We start from the raw sequence: 18,042 nt of genomic DNA, 5'->3' as shown, positions 1-18,042 counted from the left end.
CTAGAGCAACACTTGCTAGTTGGACCATATTTCAGACTTCTCAGCACAACCAGTGCCAGCAGTATGCTGGACACTATGGATAATAATCACGAAAGCCAGTTCTGTCTACTGTTAAGTTAAGCAAGCTAGCCAGCTAGCTAATTTAGCTGGCTAGCAAACAGATAGATCCACACCTGCATTGCTTGTAAGTGGGCATAGCCTGCTGGTGGGTGATTAGCCTACAGCCAAATAAATGTTCATGCACTTAAACTTTGCTGGAGTTGCTAGCTGGCTAATTGTTTTCCTCTTAGATGTGGAATTTACTATTGCAACCTTTTGTTGGCGAATTTATTCAAATCTGGAGCATTTAATTGTGCTATAAAACAAAACAAAAATACGTTTGGAGATTTGTATTACATATTTGAATAATCTAATGTTAGAATTAAATAATCAAGGCCTTTAAACACTTGTTGGACAATAATTGTACAAATGAAATGCCTTTTATGTTGTCTGACGGAGTTGACATAAATCCAGTTAGTTGCATTTTATGAAAACATTTAAGATTTTAGGAGGTTGTTCCTTTACCTGGTATGATAGCTGATACTTTGGTCTATCAAAATATATATTTCAAATTGTGTTAATATTAAGACAAATATTTGTGGAAAAAAAGATTGTCCCGTCTTTCAAGAATCCCTGAGCTCTAAAACAGCAACATTTTCTCTCAGCCTCATGGCAAAATGTGTAAAATAGCATGAGATTAGCTATACAACTGCACATTTGGGGGGCACTTAGACCCCACCAAACTCCGCTATGCCACTGGCCACTGTGCCATGTATCCACAGGCACATCATCAACAAGCTCATCCACAGGGACCGTGATGAAGAGGGGGGTATCTGCCCTTAGCCCCATGCGATCACTGGCCTGACAACGGCTCCACTGTGGCCAACCACCTGGATGAGCCTCCCACCACTCTGCTCTGCGCCACCCTAGTGATGCCTGTGAAGATGAGGGGCTCGCACGGGCAGAGGAGGAGCTACAGATACCCTGGAACCTGGAACTGGTGACGGTGAAAGAGAGGGAGAATGAGGACAGTGTAAAAGACAGCAGGGCAAAGAAATGGAGGAAGAGGGAACTGAGAGCGCGAACGAAGAGATTGACACTCCCAACAGCAGTGTGCTGAGAAAGGCAGAGGCCAACTGTGCAACCGAGCACATCACAGCCATGTCATACGATGAGAGAGTTGCCTTCATAAAGATCGAGGCTAAGAAGACAACCTTTCATTCAATAGAATAAATTAAGAAGAGTATAGTACAAAAATAACGGGTATCAGAATAAAAACGTCGATAACAACAATAATGTCAACAACAAAAAAGTTCATTTGAGTATGATTTGCCCCCCCCATATATATATATATATATTTTTTACAACAAATAGATAGAGCTGCAACAACCTCTTTGAATGAAGTGAGATAAGAAAGATGGATGAAAATGTGAATGAAAGAGAGGAAATCAAATGAGATTATGAGGAGAAAGAAAGAAAGGGAGGAGAAGAGGTTAAAAGAGAAGGAGCAAAAAATATCTCGGGAGGAGGATAAGTTGAAACAGAAAGTGGAGGAGCAAGAGAGAATGGAAAAGAAAAGGAGGAGAGGAAGAGATTTGCAGAGCAGATAGAAAGTGAGAAGCCCAGATGAAAGCAAAGATACACAAGGAGATCCAAGATGTATGAGGATTCTATGAAGAGGGAGAAGACAGTCAGGAGGAGGAAGAGGGGATGTTGTCTAATGTAGATTTTGATTCAATATAACAGCAGTATAACATAGTAGAATAAAGTATACCAATAAAGTTGTCCTCCGATGAGGAGGGGTGGTAGAGGATAAAACTATGTTATATTATGCCCGGAGTAGACATGTCTTTCTGAAAAAATGCAGTAATAAGTAGGGCTGTCAGAGTTAATCAGTCAACCCAAGTTTTTGTTGTGCACAATTGTTTTATCGTGATTATTCGCATTGTCTAAAAGCGTTCAAAATACACTGAAAACATCAAAAAATACACAATCTATACAGCTAAAAACAACAATGCGATGTCAAAACAAGTTGACATTGAGGTTAAAGAAAGTGTGCTTTATCAATTTATTTTATTTTGCTAACTGTTACTGTGGACAACATCTAGATGTCAATATTCTTGCAATACTTTTTGTATATATAAAACAATCTAATTACAGCTCAATTTGAGCAAATTCTGAATTAATCACGATTAATCACAGCAAATCCTGCCATTAGCGCTCTTTTAAAAGAAAAATCGTTTGACAGCCCTAATAAAAAGACATACAAGTATTTATGTATTGGTGTGTGTTCTTTTTTTTCAACAATTCAAATGCTTTGTGATGGTGAATAGAATCATATTATAAATTGTGGAGCAACAATTCTAGTATGTTCTCATGTACAGTTGAAGTCAGAAGTTTACATACACTTAGGTTGGAGTCATTAAAACTCGTTTTTCAACCACTCCACAAATTTCTTGTTAACAAACTATAGTTTTGGCAAGTCGGTTTAAGACATCTACTTTGTGCATGACACGTAATTTTTCCAACAATTGTTTACAGACAGATTATTTCACTTATAATTCACTGTATCACAATTCCAGTGGGTCAGAAGTTTACATACACTAAGTTGACTGTGCCTTTAAACAGCTTGGAAAATTCCAGAAAATTATGTCATGGCTTTAGAAGCTTCTGATAGGCTAATTGACATCATCTGTGGATGTATTTCAAGGCCTACCTTCAAACTCAGTGCCTCTTTGCTTGACATCATAAAATATATATATATATATATATATATATATATATATATATATATATATTAGGGCTGTCAAATGATTAAAATTTTTAATCAAATTAATCAGAATTTTCAGTGGATTAATCATGATTAATCACTATTTGCAATTACACCTGAATCCTAACCATTTTTTTTCTGAAATGCATACCAAAAGATAAATAAAGATATGATTTACTTGAGCCAAGACCTCTTTCCTTTTTTCTTTTTCGTTTTCATAGAGCTCGTGGATTTTCTTCATAACTGTGGCTCTTGACGGTGGCTTATAGAATGAGTCTTGAGACGCCACTTGCAAAACATCAAGGAAACCTGAGTCTTCTACAATGCTAATGGGTCTACAATCCTTTGCAATCCATTTTGCTATTGTGTTGGTCAAATTATCTGAGGTTGATTTTGTTAATTGCCTGCAAACATTCAGCGTGGTCTGGCGCAAACCACTTGCTGAATCTGACGGCCCAGCAAACGCATGTTTGGCGTTGACATGGTACTTCAAGCTTGAACAGCTCCGGTGAAATTGAAACTCCTTCTTACAAATCTTGCAAATAACCTTGTACTTGTTAACTGTACCATCATCATTCTTTTTATATTTGAATCCGTCAATAGGCCCACTTTGCTCACCTTGCTCCATCTCGCCTCTAGCTCCCAACCACTTTCCTGACCTGAATAATTTGTCACACTGCGCATGCGTGAAATGCGTGAAAAAAATTGACGTAATTAACAGCAAACAACTAATTAACGTCGTTAACGCGCTATTTTTGACAGCCCTAATATATATATATATAATTGTAGACCTCCACAAGTCTGGTTCATCCTTGGGAGCAATTTCCAAACGCCTGAAGGTACCACGTTCATCTGTACAAACAATAGTACGCAAGTATAAACACCATGGGACCACGCAGCCGTCATACCGCTCAGGAAGGAGATGCATTCTGTCTCCTAGAGTTGAACGTACTTTGGTGCGAAAAATGCAAATCAATCCCAGAACAACAGCAAAGGACATTGTGAAGATGCTGGAGGAAACAGGTACAAAAGTATCTATATCCACAGTAAAACAAGTCCTATATCGACATAACCTGAAAGGCCGCTCAGCAAGGAAGAAGCAACTGCTCCAAAACCGCCATAAAAAAGCCAGACTACGGTTTGCAACTGCACATGGGGACAAAGATCGTACTTTTTGGGGAAATGTCCTCTGGTCTGATGAAACAAAAATGGAATTGTTTGGCCATAATTACCATCGTTATGTTTGGAGGAAAAGAGGGTGGCTTGCAAGCCGAAGAACACCATCCCAAACGTGAAGCATGGGGGTGGCAGCATCATGCTGTGGGGGTGCTTTGCCGCAGGAGGGACTGGTGCACTTCACAAAATAGATGGCATCATGATTGAAGGAAAATTATGTGGATATATTAAAGCAACATCTCAAGACAAGAAGTTAAAGCTTGGTTGCAAATGGGTCTTCCAAATGGACAATGACCCCAAGCATACTTCCAAAGTTGTGGCAAAATGGCTTAAGGACAACAAAGTCAAGGTATTGGAGTGGCCATCACAAAGCCCTGACCTCAATCCTATAGAACATTTGTGGGCAAAACTGAAAAAGCGTGTGCGAGCAAGGAGACCTACAAACCTGACTCAGATACACCAGCTCTGTCAGGAGGAATGGGCCAAAATTCACCCAACTTATTGTGGGAAGCTTGTGGAAGGCTACCCGAAACGTTTGACCCAAGTTAAACAATTTAAAGGCAATGCTACCAAATACTAATTGTAAACTTCTGACTCACTGGGAATGTAATGAAAGAAATAAAAGCTGAAATAAATCATTCTCTCTACTATTATTCTGACATTTCACGTTCTTAAAATAAAGTGGTGATCCTAACTGACCTAAGACAGGGAATTTTTACTAGGATTAAATGTCAGGAATTGTGAGAAACTGAGAAAATGTATTTGGCTAAGGTGTATGTAAACTTCCGACTTCAACTGTATCTTGTGAAATAGCTTAATTACAAACAAGTTAATTTTTAAGGTTAGCAATTACAATGTCCTACTAAGTTAAAGATGAGACTGCATGCAAAATAAAGGAAATACGTGAAATTGTATTCTGACTGTGGGTATGAGGTTGAACAGTGATAAAAGAGGGGGAGAACATGTGAAAGAGAACGAGACAGAGACAGAGTGGGAGGGAGTGAGAGAGAGAGAGAGAGAGAGAGAGAGAGAGAGAAATAGAAAGAGAGGTAAAGAAGGAAAGAATAAGAGATTAAAAGAAAGAGAGATGTGAATCCCTATCAGGTGTAACAGATAAGCTGTGTCAGACCTTTGAGTGTAACATGCCAGATATAAGACAGCTTTTTACTTATTACACACACACTCACCTCTCTTATTTTCTCCACTGCGGTGGATACAATATAGGTAATGACCAGCCACTCCTGAGTGCTGGGCCGATCCTCCATCTTCACCAGAACAGTGTAGGAGAACAGCATGAGAAAGGCCAGGTAGGACATCTAGACCACACAGTGAAAAAGCATCAGCACATGGACCAGAGTGTGAAAACCACCAAGACACAGGGATCTAGTGATTCTAATCACTGTCATTTGTATCAGACTGAGAAATATTTTCAACAAAAGGTCCCTCTTTGCATAATAAGCATGTCCTGAGGCGTAGAAGAGTTTTATGATTACTTTTTTTCCCTCAACATATTGCAAACTGTATGGGAGAAATGACAGTGATTAACAGAGAAGTGGGGTGGGTGCATGCTGCTAGCTCACCGTGTGGAACATGAACTTGACGACAGGAGCGTTGTAGAACTCGTACAGCCTCCTGGTCCAGAAGAGACACTGAGTGGTAACGGGTGTGACTGTGTCAGCTACGGGGTCTGAGATCCTCTCCCAGCACGCTGACCCCTTCTCCACATACTGGCCATCCTTCAGAGCACCAAGAGATCAGGGCCACGTTCATTAGGGCACACAACAGAAAACGTTTTGCAACGGAAATCAATAATGAGCCCCTCCTTGTTTCAGTCCATTTTCTTCCATTTGATGCCTAATAAAAACGACCATGGTATCAACAATCTCACATTAGAATACCAACCTACATGACAGGAATCTGAAGGACTGAAATTCAGAGCGACTGGTGTACGGTGTACATTTTGGCACCTTAGTTACTGTATGCCCCTCCTCCTGGTCTGCCTCTGGTCTCCCCGTGTCCCAAACAAACTGCAAAGCCTCCTGGGACTGGGGCACATGGGACATATCCGCCTGGCTCTTAAACTCTAGTAGCAGGATGGCAGGGGGCATGAGGATGCTCAGGATGATCTGACACACACACACACACAAGATTGAGACACAAAAACAAACATCTAATCTGAGGTGTAACTGCTGGAACAGCACAACATCGACTGATATTAATAGACTAATAATATTAATAGACTAATAATATACTATTTATAGACTAATCATATTAATAGACTAAGAATACACTTGAACTAATGCTTATTTATGCTGTCATTCAATCTCAGCATGGAAAGAACATTGAGGTGCACTGGCTTTACATTACTTTCCAGAATCATAAAAGGAGGCAAGGTGCCTTGAACACTCAAACTGGTGGCCCTTAGGCCAGATACGGCCCATTATCTGATTTAATGTGATCTGCGGTTGTCTTAGTATGTACGGCCCGTGGCTTTTGAGGCCAAGGCAATACAGAAGACAAAATGAGTTTGAGACCCTCACCTTGAACCAGGAGTTCTTCCTCATGTTGAGGCGACCAGTCCACAGGTCGGTGAGCAGCATCTGGGTGCAGGAGTGGGAGACGAAGGGGCGGAGCTGGGAGGACATGGCCATCTGCAGGCAGGTGAAGTGGCTCCAGGCCTCCATCTCCGAGGTCAGCAACTTCATGGCCATGCGCTCGTTCTGCCTGAAGGCATTGTCCAGCACATCCACAGCCAGCTGACCAAAGTCCCTGCAGCCATCCATTCCACAACAGACGAACATTGAGAAACACAGACCGGAAAACACGCACTCATAAACATAGTAACACAACCACAAAAGTCCACTCTGCTGAAACAACATACAAAAAAAAACATTTCAACATGTGTACAAGGAAACACTGACAGCGAGTAGGTTTTGAGTTGCTCCGTCGTGTTGTCATCCATGTTGCTTTGCTGAGCCTCGTGGGCCATGGCACGGTACAGCTTACAGGCCACCGTAGCCCGGACCATGGCCTCCTCCCCGTGCTGCCACAGGAATAGCGCCATCTGCTGGCGTCTCTGCAGCACGGCCCACACAAACAGGTCGTTGAAGTTGAACACAACCAGAGAAGAGTCGCCCAGCTTGGAGCTCTGCTGATGGGCTTCCTTCAGTTCCCTGGGCACCATGGATCTCTCCTGTAGAGAAAGGAGAGAGAGGAGGGAGGGAGGGAGAGAGGAGAGAGAGGAGGGAGGGGAGAGGCAGCCAGTCAATGAGAACACTAATACACAGGGGGTATTTGTAGCCACAGAATATACTAGCAATCAATAGCCTGTGTGTGTGTTTCAGTGTGTGAGTGGAGACAAGAGTCTTTAAAAGACTTTGCGTTTGTAGGAGACAAGTTAGCCTAGTCCCAGATCTGTTTGTGCTGGTCCCAGATCTTTCACAGACCTTGCGTTTGTAGGGCTGAGCAGTGTGGAAGACGGGTGGGCATGACGGACTGCTGTTAGGACTTTGGGGTGGGTTGATGGTGCAGGCTGCCCTGTTTGGTCCGGGGTCCTGAACTGTCCTGTCCAGTCCAGTGTCCTGGAAATGATGGCCACTCAAATCAGTACAAAGTACACAAGGTTACATTTCAAAACAAAAACATAACAAACGAAAACCATAACAACAACAAAAAATACTGCTATATTATTGGTGTCCATTGGTGTCCACTGCTTGAGGGCCAAGGGTAATATCTTGCCGTGCGTGTACTGTATACAGACATTTAACATGGGCTGTGTTGTAGACCAACTACATTGTAGTCACACTGCATGCAGCATCCAATGGCTGTGTGCCATGTCATCGACTGAATAGTGGGGCTCTACATTACTATGGTCGTGTTCCTCTGCCAAGATGTTGCTGACGCATTCCAGATCTTAAAACACCTGGATAGGTATTTTATGTAGGCCTATCTGCTAACCACATCACACACTGAGTATACAAAACATTAAGAACACCTGCTCTTTCCATGACATAGACTGACCAGGTGAATCCAGGTGAAAGCTATGATTCCTTATTGATGTCACTTGTTTGTGTCATGAACTGCAACATTGCTGGGTTTTTCACACTCAACAGTTTCCTGTGTGTATCAAGAATGGTCCACCACCCAAAAAACATCCAGCCAACTTCACACAACTGTGGGAAGCATTGGAGTCAACATGGGCCAGCATACTTGTGGAATGCTTTTGACATGCCCTGACAAATTGAGGCTGTTCTGAGGGCAAAAGGGAGGGGTGCAACTCAATATTAGGAAGGTTCCTAATGGTTGGTATACTCAGTGTATGTTATAGCAACATGGTGCCCGACAGCACAGTCGATGACTTGGCACGCAACCATTGGTTGATGCATGCAACGTCTGAGCAGGGGAACACAACATATATCATATGATGCGGTCAGTTGATAGGCCTAGGTTAAATACCTATCCAGACACTGTGACATCTGGCAGGCAACTTCAAAATAGTCGGCCTGAAACGCGACCATGGTCTCTTACCATAGAGTGGGCTTGTAGGCGTTTATAGTAGGCCCGGAAGTGTTTCCGTGTGTATGTGCTCCGATAGGCTCCTCCTATCAGATACTCAATCACCTGCCCCACGTCTATGAGGGAGTATCTGTATCCTTTGGGTATATGGTTCTACACACAAACGCACACACATACACACACAACAACACACGCACACACACCTGAGTATTTGAAACATAAATATTTCCACAAACAAATACTGTAGAAACACACATACGAAAACCTTACATTTTCACTAATGTTCCATGTTCAACAGTATTCACCTGTTTCACATCTTCCACAAGTTGATGGAGGAAATTGTCTGTTGGTCCCTGTTGCTATACGAAATAATGACATGTCATCTCTTCATTATCCACAATCAACTCAGAAATAACCAAATGCCAAATGCCAACCAGAATAATATTTAAATGGCTAGTAATCTGGATTATAATACATTTGTTCCTATGGAATGAAGTGGTAGACCAGATTAAAAAACTTTCAGAAAACAAACTTCCACAATTTTATATGATCATATATGTTGTTACTTGTCTCCTTATGGAGCTACATTATTAAAAATGTAATGAATTATTGAATATTGTTTATAACTGGAAAGACCATCCACAGCTGGACTAATGACAAAGAGCTATGTGATCTACAAAACATATTCAAACAATTGGAAAACCAAACAACCAAAGAGATACTTACACTGTATTATTGTGATTGCAATTAAAACCACTGCTATGGCAATTGTGATATATGAGTAAGCTAATAGCCACTGTACTGTCAATATGAAAACACAGAATTGCTCCTTTATGTACAGCATACAATATATTGTAACTCATAAATACAGAGCTGAAAAGATGACAAGAGAGAGAAAGTGATCAAGTCAGTACCGTGTTATAGAGCTCTTCCAGACGTGACACGGTCAGGAAGCGGTTCATGGTCATACCGTTGTCGATCAACAGTTTGACAAAGCCAACACGGTCCATGACGAGAGCATCCAGCATGGCCTGCTCCAATGAGCCAACCTGACAGACAACAACCACCACCATCAAGCATGACTGTCATACCATCAAACACAGCAGTTCCATTTTACTTCCTGAATAAAAATGTTTTAACAAAAATTAAACATAAAATCAATGACAATGGGTAGCCTTGCCCTGGCTGCCTCCTTGTCTGTGTTACCTGCCAGTACTGGCCGTACACTTGGATGTGTTTGTTAGCCACGTCTGCTCTGTCCCAAGCCAGAGCTGTACTGAGCTGCTCCACCGGAGATGCCTTGGTACCTGTCAATCATCACAAAATCTGTCAATGACTGTGGGCCGATCCTAACGCAACATTCGCCCTGCCTAACTCACAATTTTGTACATTTACATTTACATTTACGTAATTTAGCAGACGCTCTTATCCAGAGCGACTTACAAACAGATCATGTATAGGTTTATTTAGTTACAGGCTTCTCCAAGGTCTGATGCTGCTGATGGCCATTAGTAGCCTACCAAACTTGCTAACTGCCTGGTACTCAGCACTCTATTGTCCCTCTAATCACTCTGACATCAATGCAAATATAATCAAAATCTAATCAAACACTTCATCAGAGCCCATGAGCTCATGTTGCACAACATTTCTATAGGCTATGCAATTCCGTGAGAAAACAAAGTTTTGATGGCCTCTGTTAAAAAGAGGAGGATCCCATCAGCTTTCTATAGGCCAGGCCTACTATATTTATTTCTCAACGTTCCTAATATTAAGCACATTGCTTCTCTTTACAACAGGAGTGCAGCCTACCTGACTGGCATGAAAATGAACCACGGGAAAAGTGTCCTCCATTTGCTATTTAAGTGCCTAGATGAAATGTAATTTTTTCCCCTGCCCCTGTTTCAAAACAGGTGCATTATAATGGTCCATTCGAAATCAGAACAAATTTCATAAAAATGTTATTTAGTATATGTAAAGACAAGATTAAATCAAGAATAGTCTGATGGGTGACAATATTAGCCTATCACTTGTGAATGATATACACTACATGACCAAAAGTATGTGGACACCTGCTCGTCAAACATCTCATTACAAAATCATGGGTATTAATATGGAGTTGGTCCCCCCTTTGCTGCTATAACAGCCTCCACTCTTCTGGGAAGGCTTTCCACTAGATGTTGGAACATTGCTGCAGGGACTTGCTTCCATTCAGCCACAAGAGCATTAGTGAGGTCGGCACTGACGTTGGGCGATTAGGCCTGGCTCACAGTCGGCGTTCCAATTCATCCCAAAGGTATTCGATGGGGTTGAGGTCAGGGCTCTGTGCAGGCCAGTCAAGTTCTTCCACACCAATCTTGACAAACCATTTCTGTATGGACCTTCCTTTGTGCACAGGGGCATTGTCATGCTGAAACAGGAAAGGGCCTTCCCCAAACTGTTGCCACAAAGTTGGAAGCACAGAATTGTCTAGAATGTCATTGTATGCTGTAGCATTAAGATTTCCCTTCACTGGAACTAATAGGCCTAGCCCGAACCATGAAAAACAGCCCCAGACCAGTATTCCTCCTCCACCAAACTTTACAGTTGGCACTATACATTGGGGCAGGTAGCGTTCTCCTGGTCTCCACCAAACCCAGATTTATCCATAGGACTGCCAGATGGTGAAGCGTAATTCATTACTCCAGAGAAAGCGTTTCCACTGCTCCAGAGTCCAATGGCGGCGAGCTTTACACCACTCCAGCCAACGCTTGGCATTGAGCATGGTGATCTTAGGCTTGTGTGCAGCTGCTCAGCCATGAAAACTCATTTCCTGAAGCTCCTGACGAACAGTTATTGTGCTGACGTTGCTTCCAGAGGCAGTTTGGAACTCGGTAGTGAGTGTTGCTACCGAGGACAGACGAGTTTCAAGTTTGGGGAAGATAATTTTCACCATAAGAATACACCTTTATAATAAAGCATTTCATGCATAATCGCATTTGCGGTCACTTTTGAGAATGGTGTTTTCCCAGTAATTGATTGCAATTTGGAACATTTGCGTTTATAGCCTACTGCCGAGTGCACATTGCTGTGCTTATAATGTGAAGAAATAGCCTAATAGTTTATCAACATTTTAAGCTAAACATTCTGATCTGTTGCATCAGCCTCATTGCTTTTAAATGTTTTTTTGATGCCAGTGGTTGTATTAATTTGGGATCTATCGGATCGCATAACTGTCCCAGACTATGTTTGGAATATTTATTTCTCGCACAGAAGGACAAGTTGACCAATAGAATAGGTCAACATTTGTACTATGGGGGATAGTAGATTGACATACGCTATTGATTTTGCTGTTCGTTAGGCCTACTCATCTTGTTGGCTGACGAAAAGTAAAAAGTAAATAGTGGATAGTTCCTCCAACATCTTTCAATATGCGCCTCGGAATTCGATAAGGACGCGCGCAGTTGCATCCCCGATGTGTCTGTCTTCACTTGTAGCCTGTGAGAAGGACCTGAGATGCCTGCGAGAAGGACCCAATCACGTGAAGGGCATTGGCTAATAAGAATTGAGATATCTGAGAGAGACGTGAGTGAGAGAAGGGAATTCTAATGATTATATTCAATCCAAGGGCACACAGGCCACACAAAGGCGATGCTGCTGGGAAATTTGAGTAATTATCAAGTTCTTGTCAAATTGTGAATGAGAGACTGATGAAGCGAGTACAGCCTGCGCAAAAAAACAAAGCAGAGCTCATGCCTTTCATGCGTCTTTTTTCTAATCATTATTAGAGTCGCATCATGCAGCCTTAGAATGAAATATCAAAACATATAGCCCAACGTTTGTGTCACAACTAAAGTTGAATAAATAACTCAAAATGTAGGAGGACCTGATTCTTTGTTAACCGCTCAACACAGACTAGCCACATTTGTGCACTCCCTCAAATCGTTTGGAGAAAATATAATTTATATTTTATTCAGCTATGTTTAATTGTATTCTTCATACTATAAAATACTATAAAATAATGCCACGGCATTCTAAGCATAACTTGTCTGCTAAATTAAATAGTGTAGCCCACAGCCACATGGCATAGCCAGATCAGGGCCTAACATAAAGACAACTCAGAGTATGCTATTCTGTTCTTCTGAAATAAGCTACATTATCTTCATATCATGTTTCTTTATACCTGTCTAAAATAAATAATGGATTTATTGTGATGGTATAGGCTATATTTAATGGATTTATTAGACTTTTTGAAATGTAGATGTTCCAAAGGTCTGCATCAGTGGCTTGTAGGCTATGCATGGAAGCCAGGAAATGCTAAATGTGTTTATGTTAATTAACGGTCAATTACCGGACCGGCAGTTATTTGCTTGACAATCACCAGAATGTCATGACCACCACAGCCCTAGGCACGACATGACTGGGTCAAGTCTCATCTGAGTATCCACTGAATGACAACACACATTCCAGTGAAAGACACAAGCATAAAGGACAGGAGGAGGGGTACCTTTCAGTGTGGCTGTCAAAATGGCGCAGTCTGCCTCCTGTTGATCTTCGGATTCCGAGTCGAAGATTGTTATCTGTGTTTTATAAAGATAGAAATAGTTCTATGCAGTGAACAACAGTCATTGGATTTCCACCCTTTATGTAAATATTATACTAAGCCTGGGAGCCTGTTGAAAGGTAGAAAATAATCATGAACTGAACATGGACGGGATGGTTTCCTAGACCCAGGTTAAGCCTAAATCATTCTTTAAAGGAGAATCTCAATTGAAAGTGCATTTTAGTCCATGAGTAGGCAACCGGCCCACAGTCAAATTACTCACAGACTGTCTGTAGTCCATACACTCCATCAGAAGGTTGTAGAGCTGGGTGACGTCTGCTCTCTCCAGACCAAACATGCCCCCTATCCTCAGAAGAAAGTCCTCCTGGATGTCTGTGTCCAGCTGCCTGTACACAGTACCAACAGTAAGTATAGACTGATACACCAGTGAGGTAAGACACAGGCCAACAACATGGGTCCATTTGGCCCGACCACATGCTAAGATATGAGGTCTGATTATCTAGCTTCCTCTTCCTCTCAGTTCAAATGTTTGTCATGTTTTGGCCCAGAAAACGGCCTGTGTTATGCCTCTATACACCTACATACAGTGTACCGCATACACACTGACTACAGAGCTACGGATGCACATGAGTAGAGCCCTGAGATTTTCCTGAACCTGTGACCTGACCAGGAAAAACTCTGGGCCTTCCACTGGGTTAGGGACAGCTCGAAATTTACTGTTGGGGAGGAGTGATCCAAAATAGGGGAGGGTTGTCCCAATTTTTTGTTGTTGCTTTGTGCAGGGTTGTGTGGTTTTTTGGGGGGCACAGGGGAGGGTAGTGCATTTTTTCCCTAGTTTAGATTTTCTCTTCTGCTCGTATTTTTCCCATGGACAATGGCTTGACTTACTTTTGATATTACCCTAATAATGTTTAGAAACGTTTGTGAAGGTTCGGTATGGTGTGGCTATTTGTAGCGGGTGATTTTGGATGGAGTCAGGCGCAGGAGGGTAAATCACAGAATAAATGGTTTATTCGGCAATACAGTGGTACGTAGCAATGCGTAAAACACTACAGTGCGGTAAAACGACGCACTGGAGAAAACAAGGCTCACGGGTGAATATCCTGGCGATACAAAATACAATATAGCTCCACCGACCTATAGTAACCTCCACAATAAACAATCACACACGAAGACATGGGGGCAGAGGGAATACTTATACAGGTACTGATGAGGGGGTATGAACCAGGTGTGTGTAATAAACAAGACAAAACAAATGGAATGATGAGATGAGGAGCGGCAGTGACGACGAACGCCGAAGCCTGCCCGAACAAGGAGAGGAGGTAGCTTCGGAGGAAGTCGTGACAGTACCCCCCCCCCCCCCCCCCGCCTTGACGCACAGCTCCAGCAGCGTGCCGACACTGGCCTCGGGGACGGCCAGGAGGACGCAGAGCAGGGCGAGCCGAATGGTGACAGTGGAAATCCCGCAACAGGGAGGGATTGAGGACATCCCTCACCGGGACCCAGCACCGCTCCTCCGGACCGTACCCCTCCCACTCCACGAGGTACTGAAGGCCCCCCACCCACGCCTCGAATCCAGGATGGAACGGACAGAGTACTCCGGGGTCCCCTTGATGTCCAGAAGGGGGTGGAGGGACCTCCCGCACCTCAGACTCCTGGAGCAGACCAGCCACCACTGGCCTGAGGAGAGACACGTGAAACGAGAGGTTAATACGGTAATCTGGAGGGAGTAGTAACCTATACGTAACCTTGTTTACTCTCCTCAGGACTTTGAACGGTCCCACAAACTGCGGGATCAGCTTCCGGCAGGGCAGGCGGAAGGGCAGGTTCCGAGTCAAAAGCCAGACCCGATCACCCTGTCGTGACGTGACTTACTTTAATGTATGACTGTTATTTATCGAATCGCCTAACTATGTTTAATTGTCACTCGATTAAATTAATCATGCAACAATTAACTCATTAGGAATTTGGGGCACCACGGAATAAGTTGTTTAACAAGTTAACATCTCCCGAATTAAACTCTTAGAAGATATATATGTTATATATATCGATAACAGTCACTTGTGAAATAATTACCTCTTATCAGTCTCATTCTGAACGTCGCGTAATCCTTGAACCTGCAAAAACCCTAACCTTATTGATCAATCAACAATACACAAATTGGCTTCATTATTTATTTACTAACTAACTAAATAATAACACAATACAAACACACACACATAGGTTATTGATTACTAACGTAATACAATGAAAACAGGTCCCTAGTGGACTGGACTAACATTAGCATGAATGCTTGGGTAGAAGGAGGGTCAGAGTGGAAGGGAGAGACAGAGATTCAAACTATCGTAGTTACTTTGGAAACTATGCTCACAGTAATCATAATACTTATGCACCATAATAACGCTCATTCGGATTAGAAATGCAACATGTATTTACGTGTTGCTGTCCTCGATAGTTGAGTTGATGATGTAGGACTCTGGTTTGCCCACCAGAGATCTCAATGTCCTTGGTAGAGTTTCTGGTCGTAGTGGTGGTTAGAATGGATACTTCAGATGTACCAGCGGTTGTCCTCTAGCTTGTGTCTTTAGTGAAAGTTCTCTAGATGACTATACATGCCAGCTGCAGACTGAAATGATAAAGTCTAGTGCATTTTCTTCACCTCGTGTTGAAGTTGAGAGTTTCAGAGTTTCTCAATTTCAAACGTGTGGACTAACGTCTCACGTTTTCTGGTCTTTCTAGTCTAACCATATGCAACGTTTAGCTCACGCTCCACGTCTGCTGGTCTGAAGTGAATTTGGTCAAAAGGCTTTTTATGCATTTGGGGTAAAAGGGGCATTCGATCATGTTTGTGCTCATCTGGGCGTGTCCACTGACTGAGAACAAATCAATATGGAAAACAATCATCTCATCTAGAATGCTAAAATCACATTGTTATCTTCACAAAAGTATTATTATACTTAATCATTCGTTTTATACAACAAATAGATGCAACCCTAACTGGGAAGTGTACTCCCCCAGAGATACAGTTATGCTGTTCCACCGTCTTTATTGACATCACAACATGGTAACGAATTTGACATGATTGTACTTTAAGTCCCCTCAACCATTTCCCACATACTTTTAAGTAGGAATGTTGTTTCATTATCCACTTTTGGATGTTGGGGTTTTAGCGGGAAGACTTCCTTTGTTAACAAAGGGGTCCTTTCTCCCAATACATCATGGCAAGGAAGAGAAACAACCGGTCATAAAACTGGCCCCCAGGAAAGGGGGTGTTCAAACCTTTGCCTATCAGGAATTCTTGATCCTCAGCCAATGAGGGCAAGTCATGACAACCCGGTACAAAGACCGGGGCCTTACTGCGGTGGCAGTCAGCATTGGCCTTCTGGCGACGCACAGCGCGCTGGAGTTGGACATGGGCAGCGTTCCACGTCTCCTCCGCACGCCAAAACCAGTCATCCACCGCAGGAGCTTCGGTCTGGCTCTGATGCCACGGTGCCAGGACCGGCTGATAACCTAAAACACATTGAAATGGAGATAGGTTAGTGGAGGAGTGGCGGAGAGAGTTCTGGGCATATTTGGCCCATGGAAAGAACACCGACCACTCCCCTGGCCGGTCCTGGCAGTAGGACCGCAGGAACCTACCCACATCCTGATTCACCCGTTCCACCTGCCCATTAGACTCTGGGTGAAACCTAGAGGTCAGGTTGACGAGACCCCCAGACGTTCCATGAACGCCTTCCAGACCCTGGACGTAAACTGGGGACCCCGGTGAGACACTATGTCATCTGGCACCCCGTAGTGCCGGAAGACGCGAGTAAACAGGGCTTCCGCAGTTTGCAGGGCCATGGGGAGACTGGGCAGAGGAAGGAGGCGGCAGGCTTTAGAAAAGCTGTCCACAATGACCAGGTGGTGGTGTTACTCTGAGAGAGGGGAAGATCAGTGAGGAAGTCAATTGACAAGTGGGACCATGGCCGATGTGGAACTGGTAAGGGATGTAACTTACCCGCTGGAAAGTGCCTAGGTGCCTTACTTTGGGCGCACACCGAGCAGGAGGAGACATACACTCTCACGTCCATAGCCAAGGTAGGCCACCAGTACTTCCGGGTCAGGCAGCGCACTGTACGGCCGATACCTGGGTGACCAGAGAAGGGGGACGTGTGTGTCCAATAGATAAGACGATCATGGACAAGAGGCGGCACGTACCGCAGCCCAGCTGGGCACTGAGGTGGAGATGGCTCTGTGCGTAACGCCCGCTCTATGTCCGCGTCCACCGCCCATACTACCGGCGCCACAATGCAGGAGGCCGGGAGTATTGGGGTGTTGTCTATGGGCCTCTCCTCTGTGTTGTACAGCCGTGACAGTGCCTCTGCCTTCACGTTCTTAGTGCCTGGTATGTATGACAGCGTGAAATCCAACCGGGTGAAAAACAAGGCCCACCTGGCCTGGCGAGGGTTCAGCCTCCTCGCTGCCCGGATGTCCCCCAGGTTACAGTGGTCAGTCCAGACAAGGAAAGGGTGTTTCGCCCCCTTGAGCCAGTGCCTCCACGCGGTCAGGGCTCTGACAACAGCCAACAGCTCCTGATCACCAACGTCGTAGTTCTGCTCCGCCGGTCTGAGCTTCTTAGAGAAGCAGGCACAGGGGTGGAGCTTGGGTGGCGTGTCCGAGCATTGGGATAGGACATCGCCTATCCCTACCTCGGATGCATTCACCTCCACTACGAACGGTAATGATGGATCGGGATTGACCAATACCGGGGCTGATCTTGCCAAAGCCCTGGATAAACCTCCGATAGTAATTGGCAAAGCCAATAAAGCGCTGCACCTCCTTTACCGTGGTTGGAGTCGGCCAATTACGCACGGCTGAAATGCGGTCTCCCTCCTTCTCCACACCTGAGGTGCTGATGTGGTATCTGAGGAAGGAGACGGACTGTTGGAAGAACAGACACTTTTCTGACTTGGCATATATGTCATTCTCCAACAGTCTGCCCAGCACTCTGCGAACC

At 43.7% G+C, this 18,042-nt stretch overlaps 1 protein-coding gene across 1 annotated transcript in view; it reads right to left on the bottom strand.

Moving 5' to 3' along the window:
- The window catches only part of LOC311145022 (transient receptor potential cation channel subfamily M member 6-like), a gene marked incomplete at both ends in the record, with an annotated part of 122,403 nt that overhangs the window by 30,630 nt on the left and 73,731 nt on the right, over positions 1 to 18,042 (bottom strand). The window contains 12 exons of the mRNA XM_084181228.1: positions 5,173 to 5,301; positions 5,566 to 5,721; positions 5,962 to 6,111; positions 6,526 to 6,754; positions 6,907 to 7,178; positions 7,432 to 7,566; positions 8,513 to 8,653; positions 8,806 to 8,859; positions 9,415 to 9,549; positions 9,707 to 9,807; positions 12,984 to 13,056; positions 13,303 to 13,426. Coding sequence (XP_084037354.1) covers positions 5,173 to 5,301; positions 5,566 to 5,721; positions 5,962 to 6,111; positions 6,526 to 6,754; positions 6,907 to 7,178; positions 7,432 to 7,566; positions 8,513 to 8,653; positions 8,806 to 8,859; positions 9,415 to 9,549; positions 9,707 to 9,807; positions 12,984 to 13,056; positions 13,303 to 13,426 — 1,699 coding nt within the window. The remainder of the gene's footprint in view (positions 1 to 5,172; positions 5,302 to 5,565; positions 5,722 to 5,961; positions 6,112 to 6,525; positions 6,755 to 6,906; positions 7,179 to 7,431; positions 7,567 to 8,512; positions 8,654 to 8,805; positions 8,860 to 9,414; positions 9,550 to 9,706; positions 9,808 to 12,983; positions 13,057 to 13,302; positions 13,427 to 18,042) is intronic.

The sequence above is a fragment of the Coregonus lavaretus genome, assembly GCF_964263955.1.
Source record: "Coregonus lavaretus genome assembly, chromosome: 17".
Taxonomy (NCBI): Eukaryota; Metazoa; Chordata; class Actinopteri; order Salmoniformes; family Salmonidae; genus Coregonus; species Coregonus lavaretus.
Note: the sequence above shows the minus strand (reverse complement) of the source record. Positions and strands in the feature narration are given on the sequence as shown.